The 21,861-nt window shown below is 47.3% G+C and overlaps 1 protein-coding gene across 16 annotated transcripts in view; it reads right to left on the reverse strand.

The window, feature by feature from the left end:
• LOC127007901 (sodium channel protein para-like) overlaps nt 1-21,861 on the reverse strand; it is a 160,198-nt gene that overhangs the window by 34,491 nt on the left and 103,846 nt on the right. For all 16 annotated transcript variants that reach the window (XM_050879355.1, XM_050879358.1, XM_050879361.1 and 13 more), the window contains 6 exons: nt 11,317-11,522; nt 9,580-9,708; nt 7,095-7,186; nt 6,757-6,963; nt 5,116-5,179; nt 294-438 (listed from right to left, as the gene is read on the reverse strand). In XM_050879355.1, the coding sequence (XP_050735312.1) occupies nt 294-438; nt 5,116-5,179; nt 6,757-6,963; nt 7,095-7,186; nt 9,580-9,708; nt 11,317-11,522 (843 nt within the window). The remainder of the gene's footprint in view (nt 1-293; nt 439-5,115; nt 5,180-6,756; nt 6,964-7,094; nt 7,187-9,579; nt 9,709-11,316; nt 11,523-21,861) is intronic.

Consider the following 21,861-nt stretch of genomic DNA (forward strand, 5'->3'; position numbering starts at 1 on the left):
AAACGGAAACAGGGTCATGACTTGCCTGAAACACGTCTACAGAATCACGACCCCCAAAAAATGAAACAAAAAATCTACAAATTCCTTACAAAACTAAACCAAAGCAACCCCCCCCCCCCACCCCTCCACCCTCCCACACGTCTACAAAATCACGACCCCCCAAAAAACGAAACAAAAAATCTACAAATTCCTTACAAAACTAAACCAAAGCAACCCCCCCCACCCCTCCACCCACCCCACACACACGATGCTCACAGACTCATCCTCATCCCTGACTCATCCACGTGACTCACCAGCTGGTAGAGGTTCTCCCAGTAGTCCTGAGTCATGAGTCTGAAGGCGGAGAGAAACGCCCAGCCGAAGGAATCGAAGTTGGTGTAATCGTAGTTCGGGTTCGGTCCATAACCTTGGCGGCAGATGTAGTCAGCAGGACACGCGCTGTGGGGAGATCCGCGCTTGTACCGGAGGAGGAGGAGGAGGAGGAAGAGGAAGAGGAAGAGGAAGAGGAAGAGGAGGAGGTGGAGGAGGAGACAGGGGTAAGGAGGGGAACAAGAGCAAAGAATAGAAGGAATGAAAGATATAGAAAGGAAAAAGGAAAATGAAGAGGAGGAGGAGCAGGAGGAATAGAAGTAGTAGTAGTAGTAGTAGTAGTAGTAGGAGGAGGAGGAGGAGGAGGAATAGGAGTAGTAGTAGTAGTAGTAGTAGTAGGAGGAGGAGGAGGAGGAGGTGGACAAGAGCGAAGAATAGAAGAAAAGGTATAGTAAAAGGATGAGGAAAGGAAGATACGGACGAAGAATGAGGAGGAGGACGACGAGGAGGAGGAAGAGGAGGAGGACGAGGAGGAAGATGAGGATGAGGAAGAGGAGGGGAAGAGATAAAAAGGAAAGGAAAAATATGACAGAGAAAAGACGAGGAAAACAAGTAAGGAAAGAAAGTTAAGAAGGAAGGAAGGAAGGAAGGAAGGAAGGAAGGCAGGAAAGAAAAACAGGGAGGGAGGGAGAAAGAGGGGGAACAGAAGGAAGGGGATGTACAGAAGGAAAGTGTGTGTGTATATATATGTGTATGTATGTATGTGTGTTTATGTGTGCGTGTGCGTGTGTGTAATCACCCACCATTAGGTCATCTTGCTTCATCTCTATAGTGAGCATTTAGAGAGCATTGAAGGGCGAGAAAATGGGAGGTAAAGAAGAACGTTTAGTATGAGGGAAAATCACATGAGTTTGGGCACCTGAAAAACTGAAGGAAATTGAAGGAGATTGAAACAGAAAAGAGAAAAGGAGAGACATTTGAGGGATGGAAGAAAAGATGAAAATACAGAAGGAAGTTGGAGTAGAACAAGAGGAGGAGGAATGGAAGAAAAGAGAAGAAAACGAAGGGAGATTGAAATAGAAAGGAGAGATGGAAGAATGGAAGAAAGAGAAGGAAACAAGAGGAAAATAAGAGTAGAAAGGAGGGAAAGAGGGATGGAAGAAAAGGGAAGGGAACAGAGAGGGAATTTAGAAAAGAAAGGAGAGAAGGAGAGATAGAAGAAAAGAGAAGAAAACAAGAGGGAAATTAGAATAGAAAGGAGAGAAGGAGGACTGGAAGAAAAAAAGAAGGGAACAGAGAGAGATTAGGATAAAAAAAGGAGAGAAGGAGAGATGGAAGAAAAGTGAGGGAAACAAGAGGGAAATTAGAACAAAAAGGAGGGAAGGAGGAATGGAAGAAAAATTAAGGGAACAGAAGGAGAGAGTGGAACAGAAAGGAGAGAAGGACAGATAGAAGAAAGGAAGAAAGAAGATGGAAATCGAGAGAAAGAGATTGAAATAGAAAGGAGTGAAGGAGGAATGAAAGAAAAGACAATGGAACAGAGAGGGAAATTAGAATAGAAAGGAGGGAAGAAGAGGTAACCAAACTTCAACGACTCATTAAATAACCCTCATTAGCGACACACCTGCTATTAGAGGCACCTGTAAATTGAACACCTGTGGGGATTCAAATTACCAGGTCGAGGGTGAGGTACGAACTAGTTACAGGGAAAGGTATTTACTCTACCATGTGCTGTTTACAAGGTTTACAGGTGTGACAGGTAACTAGGTAATGGATAACTCGCTTGGGCTACCTGGGGAAAGGTCTTAATGGGCAAGGTGCTTTTGGGAAGGTGATAATTGATGCTATTTAAGGGTGACATTGAGGCTGGTTAATGGAAAGGGGGGATACTTAAGGGGGTACTGCTGGGGCCCTAGATATTTACACGTGTATTTATATGTTAAGTTTCAAAGTGGTTAGCATCTGAAAGGGAAGCCGTTGGTATGATTAGAGAGAAAATAAAGGTAAAAATGGGAGACTTAAAAACAATCATAGGACCAAAAAAGGAGATAATAAATGGGAGTGTGTAATGAAAACGACGGCTGATAATAATAGTAATAATAATAATGATAATAATAATGATAATAATGATAATAAGAGTGGACGTAGGAGGTGTGAGGCAAAACTTATCCAACACCAACAGCCAGAAAAACAACAACACAGACAAAACTTAGACAGACAAACACGGAAGCAACACGAGAGAAAGAAACACACACACGCACAAACATACAGCAGCGGACCGGCAACACAAACACACAAACACACACACACACACACACACAAACACATGCACAAACACACACCAACACACAAACTAACTAACAAACAAACGTACATACGAAGAACAAACAATACAGCATTCAAACACACACACAAACAAACAAATAAACAAACAAACAAGCAAACAAACAAACAGCGTGAAGGGCAAACAACAACAACAACAGTAGTACAAGAAGAAGAAGAAGACGAAATAGTAGTAGTAGTAGTAGTAGTAGTAGTAGTAGTAGTAGTAGTAGTAGTAGTAGCAACAACAGCAAACAACAACAACAACAACAACAACAACAACGTATCATTAAGAACTCGTGCTAAGGAAGAATAAAGGTGGAGGAGGAGGAGGAGGAGGAGGAGGAGGAGGAGGAGGAGGACTACAGGTGAATATATACAGGTAAATGGGGGGGGAGGGGGTTATAGGTAGGCGTTCTTCCTGTTGGGGTGGTGGTGGAGGTGGTGGTGGAGGTGGTGGTGGTGGGGGTGGTGGTGGTGGGGGTGGTGGTGGTGGAGGTGGAGGTGGAGGTGGAGGTGGTGGTGGTGGTGGAGGTGAGGGTTGGGAAGGGGGGGGTGAAGAGGGCGAAATATAAACACACACACACACACACACACACACACACACACACACACACACACACACACACACACACACACACACACACGTTGTTGTTATATTTACTGATGAATTACTTTTTTAGGGGGGTGGGGAGTAAGAAAGGGGGGGGAAGGAGGGGGGAGTGATGTGAGAGGGGTGAAGGGGGAGGGGGAGAAGAGGGGTGACTGAGGTGTTATGGGGAGGGCTGGGGAGAAGGGGAGAAAGGGAAGAGGGAGGGGAGTGAGTGAGTGAGTGAGTGAGTGAGTGGGATGAAGAAAAAGAAAAAAAAAATAAGAAGGGAAGAAGGAAGATAGAAAGAAAGAAAGAAAAGAAGGAAGGAAGAAGAAAAAGGAAAAATAAAATGACGAAGGAAGGACGAGAAAGGAAGACAAAGAAACAAAGAAAAAGAGAAAGGAAGAAAGGAGGAAGAAGAAAAAGGAAAACAAGAAAGGAAATTAAGAAAGAAGGACGAGAAAAAAAGATAAAAATAAACAAAGGAAAGAAGGAACGAAGAAGGGAAGGAGGAAGAAGAAGAAGAAAAACAGAAAACAAGAAGGAAAATTAAGAAAGAAAGAAAGACGAGGAAGGAGGATAGGAAGAAGCCAAACGAAGGAAGGAAGGAAGGAAGGAAGGAAGGAGAAAGAAAGGGAATGAAGGAATACAGAAAAATAAACTAAATGTGGTGTGACTTGTAGATTGTATTGACAGTAGTGGTGGTAGTAGTAGTGGTAGTAGTAGTGGTGATGTAGTGGTGGTGTTAGGTGGTGATGGGCCTGGTAACAGTGGTAGCAGGATTGGTAAAAGTGGTGGATGGAGGTGCAGGCGGGTGGAGGTACGGGTGGTGGTTGTAGCAGTGGTAGGAGTGGTGGTGGTGATTGTGGTGATGAGGCTGGAACTGGTTGTTGTGGTAGTGGTGGTGGTTGATTGTGGTGGTGGCGGTTTTAGGTGGTATGTGTTGGTGGTGGTGGTGGAGGGAATGGAACTGGTTGACTTCAGGATTGGTTGTTGTAGCGGTAGTGGTGGTGGTGATGTTAGTGGTGGTGGTGGTGATGGGACTCGTGATCGTGGTGTAGTGGTGTAAGGTGGTGTTGGGGAGGCTGGATGCAGTGAGTGGTGATGGTGGTGGTGGTGGTGGTGATGGTGATGGTGGTGGTGGTGGAGGAGGCTGGCGGCTGACACAGACTGTAGGCCCCCCAACACTGCTTGAGTCACCCCCTCGGCCACACCCACACCTCACGGGGACAACAACAACAACAACAACAACACCTGCCTTTGGTTAGTGGTGACCTGCGCCGGCCGGGGGGGGAGGGGAGGGGTGACTGCTGGAGTGAGGCGTGATGGTAACAGTAATAAATGAAAAACCACAAATAAGTCTTAAATTAACGATAAGTAACGGTAATCATAATGAGAGTAACAATGGTGGTCGTGATGGAGGACACAAAACTAAGCCGAAAAGAGGAAGGAAAAAAAAAGGAGTTCTTGTGTACACTCAGTGCGTCGACACAGCGTAGCGAGTCAAACCCAGAACCAAAAACTTATTAAGCAAAAATGAAAACTGTTGTAACTATTTGGTGCTCTTTGGGTAGTTTCTGGGAGGAGGATTAGGAAGAGGTGGAGGAGAAGGAGGTGGTGGGAGTGTTTCACGAGGATTTGGTAGTCATGGAAGGGAAAAAAAGGGAGTACGAGGGTGTATGAGGAAAGGATAAGGAAGAGGACTAGGAGGATCAGGTTAATTGGAGGTGTAAAAAAAATCATAGATATAAAAAAAATAATAAACACGATGACTAAAACTCGTCCAAGGCCATTCCGGACCACACAAAAAATCAGAGGGTGAAAAAAAGGAGTTAATATATAAAAATGCATGGAGAGAGGTTGAAAAAATACAATGGTAAAAAATTGCTTACCCGGCACCACTACTGTTGCCGCATAAGGGACTATCCTGCACGCCTTCCTCCTTATACCAATTGGCTGGAAAAATAGAAGAAGAAGAAAAATCATCAGCCTTGGTTAGTCAGTGTTGAAAAATGATACCTCACTTGATGTCTGTTTTGCTCTTTTTCTTTCTCTCTCTCTCTCTGTCTCTCTGTCTGGGGAGGAGAAGGGGAACTCAGCTTCTGACTGGGTGGGGATGTGAAGGGATCAAATCTACAATGGTTGGCCTGCCCCTCCCTCCCCACTCCACCCCCCCACCCACCCCAACCAAACAGCCCCGTCCCTGCCCCGTCCCGCCCCGCCCCGCCCCGCCCGTGGCCCACAGCGGCGAGGGGCTGCCGTCACCAGTCAGTCTTGACACGGATCAGTGGTCTGGGGCTGAGGGAGGCTATGAACAGGGTCACGTGAGGCCAGGCTGTGTCAAGCAGGAGGGAGCGTTCTGGTGGTCTGATGGCGTGGAGGATGGAGGCGGGGGCGGGGGCGGGGCGGGGCGGAGGCGGGGTGGGGCTTGGGCAGAGGGCGAGGGGATGGGTGAGGGGGAGAGGGGGTCATCGGAGCCAACTGAGCTACCAGGGCACTAACATGCGGCACTACTCGCTAGACTCGCCGGGGCTACGCTGACTACCGGCCGCGTCGTGAGGCGCCGGGGCTAACGGCGGCGGGCGGGAGGGCCGCGCCGACCCGCCGCCTGTGGGTGACTCCTTTAAGAAGAACAATGATAATGCTTTATGCTGCCATCAGCACCGTACCAGAACCCTCACAACGTGGCCGTGGGCTGAGCAGCAGACCTCAGGACTAACCTCTCCTCTACACACCATCTCCAACGTGATCCATTGGAGTGGATAAAAAAAATCTCAAATTCTAGATTAATATTTAGTAAAGATGAAAAAAAACATGAATTATTTGTATTTAGCGCCAGCTCTAGTAACCAGTGGCCGCCTCATGCTCCAGGGTGGCTGGCGTCCCAGCGTCGGGGCCTCGGGGCCGCGGCACAGGTGCTCAGGGCACCCATGCCGCGGGGCGCAGGGGGCGATGCGGCCACTCTGCCGGGCTGGAGGACGCGACTCACTACTCTGCGGCAACACGCCACCACAGGAGTGTCACTCGAGGGAGGACTAGAGTGCACGAGCTACGAGTGGCAGGCAGGACAGGCATCTGCAATCCGCCTCCGGGCTGAGGCGGCGCCAGCGTCGGTGAAGCGGCGGCAGCAGCAGGGGGCGGACATGTGAAGCAGCGGGGCCTCAGGGAACCGCTTCTCAATGGCCGCCCGCCTGCTGCTTGCCCCGCCCCGCCCCGCACCGCACCGCCTCGACCCGTTTTCCCTATGGGCGGGCACCGCGGCTTCGAGGCTCAATGTCTCATGCCAACTCGGCCCAGCGTGAGGCCTCAAAGGCTTTGATTTGCATAACACTCACACTTTGGAAGTCATTCTCCCGCAACACTTCAGAGGCACAAAGGCACCAGGAGCCGAATTCTGCCGCGCCATCAAGGCCGAGCTGGTATGAGGCGGAACCTCTGACACCTTTATGCTCAAACCCTTGGAGCCCTACCAGTCCGCGGGGAACAGAGCGCCGCCCAGGGGCCGGGCAGCGGCCGCCACACACGTGACTTACACTCATTTTTGTAAAAGTCTTCAACATCCTCCAAGGTCCAGTTTTCTTTCGTAAAGTCGAACTTCCTGACGCACTTCTGGGTGAGGACGCCCATGTAGATCTGAAGGCCGAGCAGCGCGAACACCGACAGCGAGAACACCGTCAGGATGATCACATCGCGGAGGTTCTTGACGGACTCGATCACGGCGCCCACGATGGTCTTGAGGCCTGCGGGAGGGAGGGAGAGAGTGAGCAGCCTCGCCTCACGCCGCGGCGGACGAGCAAGAGTCAGGGACGCGAGGCTTTAGTCAAGGCAGGTGTGGGCCAGACAGGCACGGGCACGAGGGGGCGGCACACACCTGGCACGATGGCCACCGTCTTGAGGGCTCGGAGTACCCTGAAGGTCCTGAGGGCCGCCAAGTTCCCGAGGTCGATACCCATGGTCACGTACCTGCGGCGGAGGTCACGGGTCAGGCGGGTCATGCACCTCCAAGCACTGCTTTAGTCACAGAGGACGTGCTCGCCAATTTGCACGCATCCCTCCAATTACTGCTCGTGCCAGGAAGGAAGCTTCTCTGGAACACTGAGCTGAGGTGGAAAAATGAACTAATGTTAAACTGAATAACGATTATCAACCTTTATCTTCACAATAGTTCATTTCCGTGCCTCGGCTCAGTGCCCCCCAGCAGCTTTTTCCCCCGGCAGGCGCAGCAATCAGCACGGCGCGCGGGGGTAGGCGAGCACGCCCCGGATGGACACACACCTAAAACTGAATCTATTGGCTACAGTAAGTAAAAACATGGCTCATAATGCTCTGACTCATTATATAAAAAATGAATCTGTCAAAAAATACCAAAATGCTCTGCTTCATCAAGAAAAAGAAGAACATGGTCAAAAGAACATCATTAGGTAGGCTTCTCTATGAAACCTGAAAAATGTCAATGTTCTCCTGAAGATGCTGAAGGTGAGTTGGGGAGGAAGATGAGACAAAGCACACGAAGACAAGGCTGTTCCCGCGCCTCTGAAGCGGCCGCGCCAGGAACAACAAGACACATGGCCCTGAGGGGAACACTTCTCTCTAAAGGAAGGAAAACACTACCTGCAAAAAACCTAATGAAAGACAATATGTAAAAAAAAAAAAACAATAAGGAAAAAACTATAAACTAAGCAAGATGCAACTTTCTGAATCTACGAGAAAGACACAAACAGACTATCAGACTATTCTTGCAGTTGAGAAAGTAAAGCCTCGGTCCCTAGAAATAGTGTACCGTATAATGATGATAATAAAGAACATCATCATCATCATCATCATCACCCACTGACCACACAAACTCAATGCTGCCGTAGTGACGTCTGTCGGGCTAAAACAAATACAAGAAAAGGGAGAAAAACAAACAAACAAATACACAAACAAGAGAGGTGGTGTTTGGGGTTGAGAATACGGTTTGTTTTTACTATTAACGAGGGACTGAAGGTGAGGAGAAGGTGAATGGAGGGGAGGAGAGGGTGAACGGAGGTGAATATGCAGTATAAGAGAATGGATGATGATGATTATTGGTTCGTTGTATCTCGGCACCGCAACATCTGAGTCATTAGGCGCCAGATCTACTTCAAAATGGCTTGTATTTAATAAAACTATATAAAACCGGTAAAAAAAGTAAATAAATAAAAACCTGATAAAAAACACCACCAATAGAACTATATAAAACCGCTTAAAAAAACTTTATAAAAAATACACTAACACAACTATATAAAACCATTTAAGAATAAAATACAAGATAAAAACAACGATAGAAAATCAATAAAACCTTCAGGAGGATAAGGATAAGAAAATGGAGGTGAGTGAAAATTTAAAGGTGACAAATTCATAAATGTGAGGTGAAGTAGAGGTAAGGTGAAAATGACAATGAGTGAAAGTGAAAGTACAGTAAAAAAAAGAATGAAAGTGAATGAGAATATGAAGGTGATTAATTTGTAAAGTGAATGAGAGGTGAGGTGAAAATGACAGTTAAAAATAGGTTCAGCCAAGCAAAGTGAAAATGAGTGGGGCTGAGGTTGAATAAAGGTGAGAAGGTGAATGGAGGTGAAGATGCAACAGAAAGGAATGAAGGTGAGTGAACATATGAAGGTGATGAATTTCTAACGGTGGGGTGAGGTGAAGGTGACACGTTAAAAATCCGGTTCAATCGAGGTGAAAGTGAATGAGGATGAATGAAAGTGAGGAGGAGATATTTGAAGGTGAACATGCAGTAAAACAGAATGAAGTGGAGTGAGAATATGAAGGTGATGAATATATGAAGGTGAAGGGAATGAGAGGTAAGATGAAAGTGACATGTAAAAAAACACGTTCTGTCAATCAAGATGAAAATGCGTGAAAACAAACGACGTGCGCTATTGATGTGATATGATAGTGAAATTACGAGTGAAGATGAGGGGACTGGGAATGAAGATGATAGTGAAATTACGAGTGAAGATGAGGGGACTGGGAATGAAGATGAAGTTAGTAAAGTGAAAGTGACTGGGAGATAATGAAGGCAGAGACAAAAACAAGCAAAACAAACAACGTACGCCAATGAAGTGATATGATAGTGAAGTTACCAGTGAAAATGAGGGGACTGGGAATGAAGATGAAGTTAGTAAAGTGAAAGTGACTGGGAGATAATGAAGACAAAGGTAAAGAAAAGCAAAACAAAAGACTTACGCAAATGATATGACCGTGAAGCCGTGACTGAAGATAAGGTCAGAGAAAGTGAGGAAACTATGCACGAAGATGAAGTTATTACGTGAAATGAAGATGATTGGGAGACGATGAGGAGGCAAAGACAAGCAAAACAAAAGACTTACGCCAATGATATGACCGTGAAGTCGAGCCAGTTCCACGCGTCCCTTAGATAGGTGAACTTTTCTAGGATGAACCCTCTTGCCATCACCTTGACGCCGGACTCGAAGGTGTAGATGGCCGTGAACACCACTCTGAAGGGGCGGGGACAGGTGTGAGCCAAGAGGTGTACATGGGGGTGGGGGGGTGGGGAGGCAGGTAGAGATGTGGGTACGGGTGAGGTCATGTGGTGGGGAGGAGAAAGGTAAAAGTGTGAAGGTGTGGGGAATGGGTAGAGTCGTGTGGTGGGGAAAGATTGTGTAGTGGAGAAAGAGATGTGTGGTGGGGAGGAGAAATATAGGTGTGAAGGTGTGGGAATAGGTAGGGTCGTGTGGTGGGTAAAGATTGTGTAGTGGAGAATGAGGTGTGTGATGGGCAAAAGGTGTATAGTGGGGGGCAAGGGATGTGTAATTGGGGTAGGCAGGTTAATGTGTGAGGGAGGTAGGGTAATGGGAAGGACTGAATGACCTAAATATACTCTTGATCCAACTCTATAGTCATTCTTGGTTAGATTATGTAAAGTTATCAAGTATAGCAAACAAAAGTAGGTTCTGTTTATCAATGTATCTAGTGCCTGCCTGTTTATATGTCTACCTGTTTATCTATCTATCTATCTATTAATCATATGGTCACACACATATACATACAACCCTAAATCAAAACACGAGAGATAAATAAAAGAGTAAGAAGAGCAATATTTATAAAGATGACCACTTATTTTACCCCACTCCACCCCAAAGGAAAAAAACAACAACAACGACAACAACAAAAAACAGAACCCCCCCCCCCCCCCATGAAAGTTAAAACAATGAGTAAAAGATAAAAGAAAACAACACACACAAAAAAAAACAAAGATGAAAAAGAAATACTGCACTACTCCAACTCCACTGAAAACAACACCAACACTAACAACAACAACACAAACAAAACACCCCATGAACGAAACTAAAATAAAACAAAACAAGAATAGATGAAAAAAAAAAAGCCAGCCCCCTACACAACACAACACAGACGAAAGAAGAACCTAACCTAACCTAACCTAACCTAATCTAACCATACCTAACCTTACCTGACCTTACCTATCATAACTCTCCACAAACTAGCACCCTCCTAACCTAACCTGACCTTACCTATCATAACTCTCCACAAACTAGCACCCTCCTAACCTAACCTGACCTAACCTAACCTAACCTAACCTGACCTTACCTATCATAACTCTTCCCAAACTCACACGCTCCTAACCTAACCTGACCAAACCTAACCTAACCTAACCTAACCTAACCTGACCTTACCTATCATAACTCTTCCCAAACTCACACCCTCCTAACCTAACCTGACCAAACCTAACCTAACCTAACCTGACCTTACCTATCATAACTCTTCCCAAACTAACACGCTCCTAACCTAACCTGACCAAACCTAACCTAACCTAACCTTACCTGACCTTACCTATCATAACTCTTCCCAAACTCACACCCTCCTAACCTAACCTGACCAAACCTAACCTAGCCTAACCTAACCTGACCTTACCTATCATAACTCTTCCCAAACTCACAAGCTCCTAACCTAACCTGACCAAACCTAACCTAACCTAGACCTTCATGGACACCAGAATCGATTACGGGGCTCTCTCTTTACACTCTTTATTTACTACCCTTGAGCTGTCTCCCTTTGCCCTAACCAACACCCGACTCATCACTCACTCTGACGACTCGATGGCCTCGCTGGTGGGCATGATCATAAGTACACAGTTGGCCAGGATGGTGCAGATAATGAAGAAGTTGAAGAGCGGGTGGATAAGAATGAAGATGGCGGTGCGACGAACTGGGTTGAAGGGACTCAGTATCCACATGGCATCAGTGGCGCTGAATCTGAAGATGTCCTTGCCTTTGCTAATGACCACGGTCGTCTGGGGGAGAGAGAGAGAGAGAGGGAACGATGTAGTACTGGGGTGGGGAAAAGGGCGGGAAAGGTAGAACATGTAGGAAAAATGTAAAGAGCCTATTAAAAACATCAGGAAAGGTAGAAAATAGGAAAAAGACATGTTACGAGCGAGGGAAAATGGCAGGAAAATATGGAAAATGGGACGGATGTATGTTACGAGGGTGGGGAAAGGGCGGGAAAGGTAGAACATGTAGGAAAAATGTTAAGAGCGTATTAAAAACATCAGGAAAGGTAGAAAATAGGAAAAAGACATGTTACGAGCGAGGGAAAATGGCAGGAAAATATGGAAAATGGGACGGATATATGTTACGAGGGTGGGGAATGGGCGGGAAACGTAGAAAATGGGGAAAAAATATTATAGGAGTGAGAAAGGAAGAAGAGGGAAGGAGAAGGAGGAGGAGGAGGAGGAGGAGAAGGAGGAAGAGGAGGATAGCCGAAGAAGGTAGTGGGTAGCAGAACGTATAAATATCGATACCACAAACAAGTCATATGAGAACCTGAATAAAACATTAGAAAGACACACGAGAAAGCCTTAGCACAGGCACCCCCCCCACCCCCCCACCCCCCCACACATACTCACCCACACACCCACATTGGAAGGAGGTCATTGGTAGGGGCGTATGAAAACAGGGCAGAGAGGGGCATGGTAGGATGGAAAATAGGACATGAATAGTATAACGTCCAGGAGGAGGTAGGTAGGGAGGTAGGGGAAGGATATGGCAGGGTAAGATATGGTACGCTGTGACAAGGAGGAGGAAGAGGAGGAGGAGGACGAGGAGGAGGACGAGAGCAACTATATAGGAAGAGGAAGGAAAGGGAAGAAGAGAAGGAAGTGACTGTGGTGTGGTGGAGAGGAGAGGCGAGGTGAAGTTGCAAGCTACAGAGAAAAAGTAGAGAGAAAGGAGAGTAAGCAATAGATGGATACAAGAGGCAAAGTAGGACATGGAGGAGTAAAGAGTGGAGAAGGGAAGAGGGTAGGAAGGGGAGAGGCAATGGGAGGCAGGGTAAGGAAGGAAGGGTAGTCGTGAAGGGTAGGGGAGATAAAGAAGACTGATAAAATGTAGATGGAAGGGAAAAAGGGAAACTGGCAGGGTAGGTTGGTAGGCTGGCAAGGGTAGTTTGTTTAGGGTAGGTTTTTAGGGTAGGTTTATAGGGTTGGTTGGCAGAGGGAGAAGAAAGGGAGACTGTTAGAATGTAAAAGTAAGGAAAGACAAGTCGGTTGGCAGGGTAGGTCGGCAGGGCAGGGCAGGGCAGAGGGAAGGACAAGGTTAGGTTACTTTGGGAGGGTAAAGGTGAAGGGTAGGTTTTCAGGGTAGGTCGGCAGGGTAGATTTGCAAGGTCACGGGCAGGGCAGGGCAGGGCAGGGGCAGAGGGAAGGACAAGGTTAGGTCACTTTGGGAGAGTAAAGGTGAAGGGTAGGTTTTCAGGGTAGGTCGGCAGGGTATGTTTGCAAGGTCACGGGCAGGGCAGGGCAGAAGGAAGGACAAGGTTAGGTTACTGTGGGAGGGTAAAGGTGAAGGGAAAGTCGGCAGGGTAGGTTTGCAAGGTCACGGGCAGGGCAGGGCATGGGAGGGTGGTCGCGGCAGAGGGCAGGCCACGGTTGGGTTGCGTGCGGGGCAAACATTGATTCCGGTCAGTATTTTGTGGGTCGCTATAGTAACATTGAGCAAAACCACATTCTTGGCCTTCCACCACAGCCGACCACTAACACCACTAACGCTACTACTAACACTACTACTACTACTACTACTACTACTACCACTACTACTGCTTCTACTGCTGCTCTCACTATTTCTATTACCATCATATCCATAACAACCAATACTACTACTACTACTACTACTACTACTACTACTACTACTACTACTACTATATTATTACTATTATGCGCATTTTTATCGTACCTCCACCACCACCACCACCACCATCAGTCCTTTGCCACCAATGCCATCAATCATCTCCTATTTTAAATGAGGAGAAGGAGGAGGAGGAGGAGGAGGAGGCAAAAGAGAAGGGGAGGTAGAGGAAGTCGAGGTTTAAAGATGGAGAAAGAGTAGAAAGAGAAGCGTAAGTAGGAGGAGGAGGATGATAAGGAAGAGGAGGAGGAGAGGAGGAGAGGAGGAGGAGGAGGGATGACTGGGGCTGGCGCGGCTGGCGGTGGGCGGAGCCTTTTAATTATTCACCAATTATTGATCCTCCCTTCCTGCCGCCAATTCCTAACGAGCCAATCAACGCACAGCACCATGGACCTCTTCCTTCACCCATACGGAACCTCCCTAACCACACTCCACCTCCACCTCCTCGACCTCCTCCACCTCCAAGAATCATTAAAGTCCTCCCTTCGCTGCTCCTTTTTCTTCATCCACTGTTTGGTCAGAGGCAAAGAAAACGGGCTATTGATTCCCCGTGACGTTATTGGGTAAGGCCTCGTGACGTCATGAGTGCCAGCAGCCAATGGGAGGGCAGGGAGGGGCCCGTGACACGCTACTTCTTCATGTTATAGTAATTTTCTCCAGACAATTAGGCAAATATTATCGGTGAGGACTTTCTCTTAAGGGGGATGATTGGGGGTGAAGGAGGGGGGTGGGTGAAGGAGAGTGGGGCAGTCACGTGTTGAGAGGGGAGGAGAATGGGGGATGGGGGAGGAATGGGGAGGGAACGGGGGAATTGTAGGTAGTTTTTGTATGTGGAGGAAGGGGGTGTTTGTAGTAAGGGGGATATGGGGGAGGAAAAGATGGAAGGGAAGAGGGGAGGGGAAGGGAATGGGGCGAGTAAGTAGTTTTGTAAGTAGGTGAGGGGAGTGTGGATAGTTAGGGAAGGGGGAGATAGGGGAGGAAAAGGAGAAAGGGAAGAGGAAAGAGGTAAGTAGGGATGGAAAGGGGAGTGTTAATAGCATTGTAGGTAGTGAGGGAAGGGAAGGAGAAGGGGAGAAAGGGTAGAATGGGATGGGGAGGAAGGGGAGGGGAAAGGGAGGAAGGGTAGAAGGGGATGGGGAGGAAGGGAGGGGAAGGGAGTACGGTAAGTAAGAGAGAAAGGGGGTTTAGGTAGGAAAGGAAGGAAGGAAGGAGGGGAAGAAAAGGAAGGGAAGGGGAAGGAAAGGAGGGGAAGGAAGGAGGAAGGAGAAGGTAGAAGGATAGGAGGAAGGAGGGAAGGAGTACCGTAAGTAAGAGAAAAGGGGGTGTAGGTAGTGAAGGGACGGGGAGGGGAAGGGGAGGGGAAGGAAAGGGGGAGGGAAGGGGAGGGAAGGGGAGGAAGGGTAGAAGGGGATAGGAAGGAAGGGGAGGGGAAGGGAGTACCGTAAGTAAGAGAAAAGGGATGTAGGTAGTGAAGGGAAGGGGAAGGAAAGGGGAGGGGAAGGAAAGGGGGAGGGAAGGGGAGCGATGGGGATTATATAAAACCGGGTCAGCTTGTGGTGGCTCTCCTCCAATTCCGTCATCATCACCATCATCATCATCATCATCACCACCATCACCACCACTACAGTCTATCACCACTCTCACCACCACCACCACCACCACTACTATTACCACCACTATCATCACCACCACCATCACTATCATCACCACCACCATCACTATCATCACCACCACCATCACTATCATCACCACCACCACCATCATCACCACCAGTCATTACCACCAAAATCCTCATTCACTACCAGCTGACAGGTGACTTCAGGTGACTCCCCCTCCCCCCCTTCCTCTCCTCCTCCTCCTCCTCCTCCTCCTCCTCCTCCTCCTCCTCCTCTCCTGCTTCCTCCTCTCTATGTAATTATTGTATTGAGAGAGAGAGAGAGAGAGAGAGAGAGAGAGAGAGAGAGAGAGAGAGAGAGAGAGAGAGAGAGAGAGAGAGAGAGAGAGAGAGAGAGAGAGAGAGAGAGAGAGAGAGAGAGAGAGAGAGAGAGAGAGAGAGAGAGAGAGAGAGGGTGATTCAAATGGTTCCAACATTGGCAAGCTTCCAAAAAGAGAGATTTCTCTCCCCCTCTCTCTCTCTCTCTCTCTCTCTCTCTCTCTCTCTCTCTCTCTCTCTCATTTCAACCCTACATGTCACTGTATTTCCGTTATCTCCCCTCCTCCTCTTCCTCTTCTTCTTCCTCTTCTTCCTCCTCCTCCTCCTCCTCCTCCTCCTCCTCCTCCTCCTCCTCCTCCTCCTTCATCGTCCCTCGCTCACTCCTCTGCCCTACAAATCTCTATATCTTTCCTCCTCCTCCTCCTTCTTCCATACTAAGAAATAAAGTAAGTCAAGGGATTAAGTTTGAGTGCTGGGGAAAGAAGGGGAAAAGAGGGGAAGGGAGGGGAAAAGAGAGGAGGGGAGGGGAAGGGGAGGGAGGGGAGGGGAAGGGAGGGGAGGGAAAAGAGAGAAATGAAGGGGAAGAGAGGGGAAGGTAGAGGAAGACAAGGGAAGAGAGAGGAATGGAATGGAATGGAATGGAAGAGAAGGGAAGGAAGAGGAATGGAAGGGAAGGGAAAGGAGGTAAAAGGAAGGGAAAGGAGGGAAAAGGAAGGGAATGGAAGGGAGGGGAAGAGAGGGGAAGAGAGAGGAGTGGAATGGAATGGAATGGACGACAAGGGAAGGGAAAGGAGGGGAAGGAAGAGGAAGGAAGGGGAAGGGAAGGAAATAAGTAGTTTGAGAAGTATCATTATTTTTGTAGAGGGGGGGAAAGGGAAGCATGGAAACGTGGAAACATGGAAGAGCAGGCAACGAGGAAACGCAGGAGGATTAGCAGAAGGAGGAAGGAGGAAAAAGAGGATGAAGAGGAGGAGGAGGAAAGGATTGGAGGGGCGGAGGGAAGAAGGTGGAGGAATATGTTGAGGGGCTGATCAATAGCAAGCAAGGTCGAGACACGCACACACACACACACACACACACACACACACACACACACACACACACACACACACAGCAAGGATAAGAAGGAAGAAGAGAAGGAGGAGGAGAAGGAGGAGGAGGAGAAGAAGATAGAGAAAGGGCAGGATGGGAAAGAGGGTAGAAGAAAAAAAAGAAAATTAAAATGAAAAATGAAAAAAGAAGAAAATGGGGAAGTAGAAGAGGGGAATAGAATAAAATTTTTGAATGGGAGATAAAAAAAAGGAGAGGGAAGTAGAGGGGAGAGATTTATTGGAGGAAAGAAGGAGGATGAGGAGGAGGAGGAGGGGGGGAAGTAGGTATCTAAGGGAGAAAAAAAAGAGGGAAAGAAATGGGGAAAAATGGGAAGGGAGGGAAGGAAATGGGAGGGAACTGAGGAGTGATGGGAGAGGAGATGGAGGAGAGTGGGAGAGAAATGGAGATAATGGAGGAGAAAGCGCGAAGGGAAGGAGGAAAGGGAGGGAAAAAGGGGAGTAGGAGTGGGAGAGAAATGGAGGAAAGAGTGGAGGAGGAGGAAATGGGAAAAGGAATGTGGAAGAGAGAGAATATAGGAGGAGGAAAGAGAGTGAAAGGGGGCGTGGCTGAGAGAGAGAGAGAGAGAGAGAGAGAGAGAGAGAGAGAGAGAGAGAGAGAGAGAGAGAGAGAGAGAGAGAGAGAGAGAGAGAGAGAGAGAGAGAGAGAGAGAGAGAGAGAGAGAGAGAGAGAGAGAGAGAGAGAGAGAGAGAGAGAGAGAGAGAGAGAGAGAGAGAGAGAGAGAGAGAGAGAGAGAGAGAGAGAGAGAGAGAGAGAGAGAGAGAGAGCTGGGAGGAAAAGAGCCAGAGAGAGTGAGAGAGAGCTAACTGACTGACCTAATTTTGGGGTACACACACACACACACACACACACACACACACACACACACACACACACACACACACACACACACACACACTGACCTACTTTGAGCATTCGGTACCTTTTATTTCTCTTCCCAAATTATGAAAAACTACGGTCTCCTCCTCCCCCTCCTCCTCCTCCTCCTCCTCCTCCTCCTCCTCCTCCTCCTCCTCTTCTTTCTCCTCCTCTCCTACACTAACAGCTAATCGTTAATCAAGCACACTCCACACATACACACACACACACACACACACACACACACACACACACACACACACACACACACACACACACACACACACACACATTTATATTTACATTTTTTTTTAATTTCTTACAATCTTTTTCTTCTTCTGGTCTCAAAATTTTCCTTTCCTCATCTTCTAATACCTTTTTCTCTTTCCCTTTCTTTATCATTTTTTTTTTAAACTCCTTTCGTTCTTATCAATTATTTTCGTCTCCCAAATTTCCTTTCCTCCTCTATCTAATTTCTTCCATCTCTTCTTATTTCTTTCCTCTTTCATTTTCTCCTCCGTTTTCTTTCTCTCATTTCTGCTTCATCCATTTCCTTCCCTTCCTCATCTCTTCCCACTTTCTTCTTTCTTATTTTCGACTTATTCTTTTGCTTCTTCTTCCCTTTCTCTCTTTCCGTTCCTTTCTTCTTTCCTCTTTGTAATGCAGAGAAGGGGATTGATTCTCTCTCTCTCTCTCTCTCTCTCTCTCTCTCATTTACATCCTCATTTTCTCATTATCTTTTTTGTTTTTGCTTTTTCTTCTTCTTCGGCCTTCTCCTTCCTTTCCTCGTCTTCTTCTTGGCCTCCTCCTCTTTCTCCTCCTCCTCCTCCTCCTCCTCCTCCTATTGACACTTCAAGTACTCAAGAACACCCAAACTCTCACTTCGAGGTCCTGACTTCAAACAACTCGATCTCAACCTTTTGTTCTCTCTCCTCCAACGCTCATTCAACCCCTCCTCCTCCTCCTCCTCCTCCTCCCATAGTCTAGTTTGCCCTCTCGCCGCTCCAGGATGACACTCGACTCGCCTCCTCCAAGTTCAAGTGTCAACAGATCACCTGGACCTCCCTCTCGACCTCCTGATCTTGCCTCCCACTCTCCTCCTCCTTCTCTTCCTCCTCCTCTTCTTCTCCCTGGTGCATCATCGTCAACATCATTATCATCAAGGTGTTTTCTGTTTCTTCTTCTCTTTCTTTTCCTTTTCCTTCTTCTTCTTTCTTCTCCTTTTTTTTTTACTTCTCATTCTTGTTCTTGTTCTTTTTTCTCTTCCTCTTCCTTCTCTTCCTCTTCCTCGTACTCCTCTTCCTCCTTCTCCTCCTTCTTTTACTTCTTTTCCTTCTTCTTTTTCTTTTTCTTTTTCTTCTTTTTCTTCTTCTTCTTCTTCCTCTTTCTCCTCCCACTCATACATCTCCCAACCTCAGCTAATTCTCATGTCTACCTTTCTGGGGCGCGGGGAGCATAGGAATAAGGGGAGACGCTACTCAGAGTGGGGAGAAAAGATTACGCCCAAGACCATTCGTGGGAGATGATTGAGGGGAGAGGAGGGGGTAGGTTGGGGTGATGGGGTGATGGGGAGGGTGTGCATAGGAGAGGGAAGAGGGGTGATCCAGCTGTGTTGGGGTGTTTGGGGTGGGGGGGTGGGCGTAGAGGGTATGGAAGGAGAGTAAGGTGGGGAGATTAGATTTGGGGAGTTGAAACGTTTGAGAGTGAAAACGTTGCTGAGTAGAAACGCTGTGGGGAGTGAAATCATTGGGGAGGAAACGGGGGAGGTGGGGAGGAAAAGGGGAAGTGGGGAGGAAAGTGGGGAGTGGATAGGGTAAGTAAATGTAAGGAATAGGAAAGTCACAATAAAAATCTTAACGAATATATGACAAAAGATAGATAGATAGATAGATAGATAGAGAGAGAGAGATAGAGAGAGAGAGAGAGAGAGAGAGAGAGAGAGAGAGAGAGAGAGAGAGAGAGAGAGAGAGAGAGAGAGAGAGAGAGAGAGAGAGAGAGAGAGAGAGAGAGAGAGAGAGAGAGAGAGAGAGAGAGAGAGAGAGAGAGAGAGAATAAAGTGAGTAAATGTAGGGAGTAGGAAAGTTACCCTATGAAGATTGATAAGTAGATAATAAAAAGCAAGAAAAATATATAGATATAGATAGATAGATAATTATAAGAAAAGAAAGTACTAGTAGATAAAAGAAGATGAAGAAGAAGTAAGTGAAAAAGCATTATAAGAATAAGAACTACCGTTATCATCATCACCATCATCATCATCATCATCATTACATCACCAAACACCAAACTGGGAGAAAAACAGATAGATAGATAGATAGATAAAAAAAATGAAGTACTAGTTGATAAAAGAAGATGAAGAAGAAGCAGTAACAGAAAGATAACATCATAAGAATAACAACCATCATCATCACCATTATCATCACCAAAAACATCACTAAACATCTCCCTACTACTCATCACCATCATACCCTCCCCCCCCCGTCCCCCCCTCCCCCCATCATCACCGAACGATCACCAGCCATCACAGCCATTGTCGTCACCACAAGGGCATCGTCATCAGGGGGGTTACAGGGTCCTCAAGCACTCTTCCAGCCCTGTTAAAAGTTCTCTATTGACCCGCCCGAGAGAGGACTGGTTGGGAGGTGTACTGGGCGGGTGGTGGTGGTGGTGGTGGTAGAGGGGGTGGAGGGATGTGAGGAGATGGGAAGACGGACGGGGTGGGGGTGTAAGGGGAGGGAAGGAAGGAAAGGAGATACCGTTGGGTGGAGGAAAGGATATGAAGGGAGGGAAAGGAGGGCAGGAAAGGAGGTTTCGAGAGATTGAAAAGGAGAGAGAGGAGGATACGAATAGGAGAGAAGAAGGAGGGAAAGGAGAGGAGATACTGCAGGAAGGAGGAAAGGATATGAGGAGAGGGAAAGGAGGCAAGGAAAGGAGGGAAGAAAAGGATGGCTCTAGGAATGGAAATAGAGAGAGAGAGGATGTCAAGGAAGGACCAGAAAGGAAAATGCGAGGAGGAAGAAGAAGGGAGAAGAAGAAGAAGAAGAAGAAGTAGAACAAGAAGAACAAGAACAAGAAGAACCAGAACAAGAGTAGTAGTAGTAGTAGTAGTAGTAGTAGTAGTAGTAGTAGTAGGAGGAGGAGGAGGAGGAGGAGGAGCAGGAGATGGCAAGGGAGCGACATCGAAGTAGGTCATTCTGGGTGTCTGGGTTTTTCTCTCATTTCGAAGTCAAATAACTCGGCCGGCGTGTCAGCGGCGGCGGACCCGTCTCCCCTCCTTTTGGCCTTCCCGTTTTCCCTCTCCCTGTTTACCTGAGTGTCCCCTTCAATCCTCTCTCTCTCTCGTAGGACCAGAAAGGGGACGTTGAAGGGGCAGGAGGAGAAAGAGGGGGAAGGAAGGGAGGTGGACGGAAAGAAAGGGAAGAGAAGAGAATGGGAAAGAGGGGAAAGAGAGGAGAAAAGGCTAGGGAGAGAGGGAAAAAGAGGGAAAAGGAATGAGGAAGAGGAAAAAAGAGAAGGGAAAGGAGGGGAAAAAGAATGGGAAAGATGGAAGGAGAGGGAATAAAAGAATGGAGAAGAGGAAAAGAGATGGGGAGAGAGAAGACTGGGAGAGGGAGAGAGAGGAAAAGGAAAGGGAAAGAGAGAGAGGGGAAAAGAATGGAAAAGAGGGAAAGAAAGGGGAGAGAGGACTAAGAGAAAAAAGGAGAGGGGACACGAGTGGATAAAAGAGACATGGGAAGAGGAGGAAAAGAGGGGAGGGAAGAGAATGAGGAAGGGGAGAAGAGAGAGGAGGAGGAGGAGGAGGAGGAGGAGGAGGAGGAGGAGGTGCAATGGAGTGTTGAAGAGACAAGACCAAGGGGAAAGGAATGAAATGGAACAGAAAAAAAAGGAGAAGAGTTGAAAAAGAGAAAGGAAAGGCGGAGAGAGGAAAGGAAGGAAGGAAAGAAGGGAGAGAATGGGAGAGAGAGAGAGAGGAGGAGAAAGAGGATTGAGAAGGATGCATTCGAGAGGAGAATAGAGGGAAAAGAGAGAGAAGGAGAGAAGACAGATGGATGGAGGAAAGAGGAGAAAGAAGACAAAAAAAAAGACAGTTGTAGGAGTGTATATTGACAGAGGAGAGGAGGAGGAAGAGGAAGAAGAGGAAGACAGTGAAAAAAGTAGAAGGAAGAGGGGAAGAAGGAGTGACATCTTTGGATATGAGAGATGGCCATAGAGAGAGGAGGAGGAGGAGGAGAAGGCAAAGAAGAAAGAGAAGGAAAGAAAGAAAAGAGGATGAATGAGCATATCAAATTTTGGATATAGACAGCCGAGAGAGGAGGAGGAGGAGGAGGAGGAGGAGGAAGAAGAAGAAGGGGACAGCGAAGAAGAAGGAGAATAAGGAGGGATGATGAATGTAAGGAACAGGCCAAGTATAGGATTTAGAGAGGGGAGATGAATGGGACACACACACACACACACACACACACACACACACACACACACACACACACACACACACACACACACATTGAAGGGGAAACTAAAGGAGGATTAATAAATATCTTTACAAA

This window comes from Eriocheir sinensis, chromosome 36, assembly GCF_024679095.1.
Source record: "Eriocheir sinensis breed Jianghai 21 chromosome 36, ASM2467909v1, whole genome shotgun sequence".
In the NCBI taxonomy this organism is placed as follows: domain Eukaryota; kingdom Metazoa; phylum Arthropoda; class Malacostraca; order Decapoda; family Varunidae; genus Eriocheir; species Eriocheir sinensis.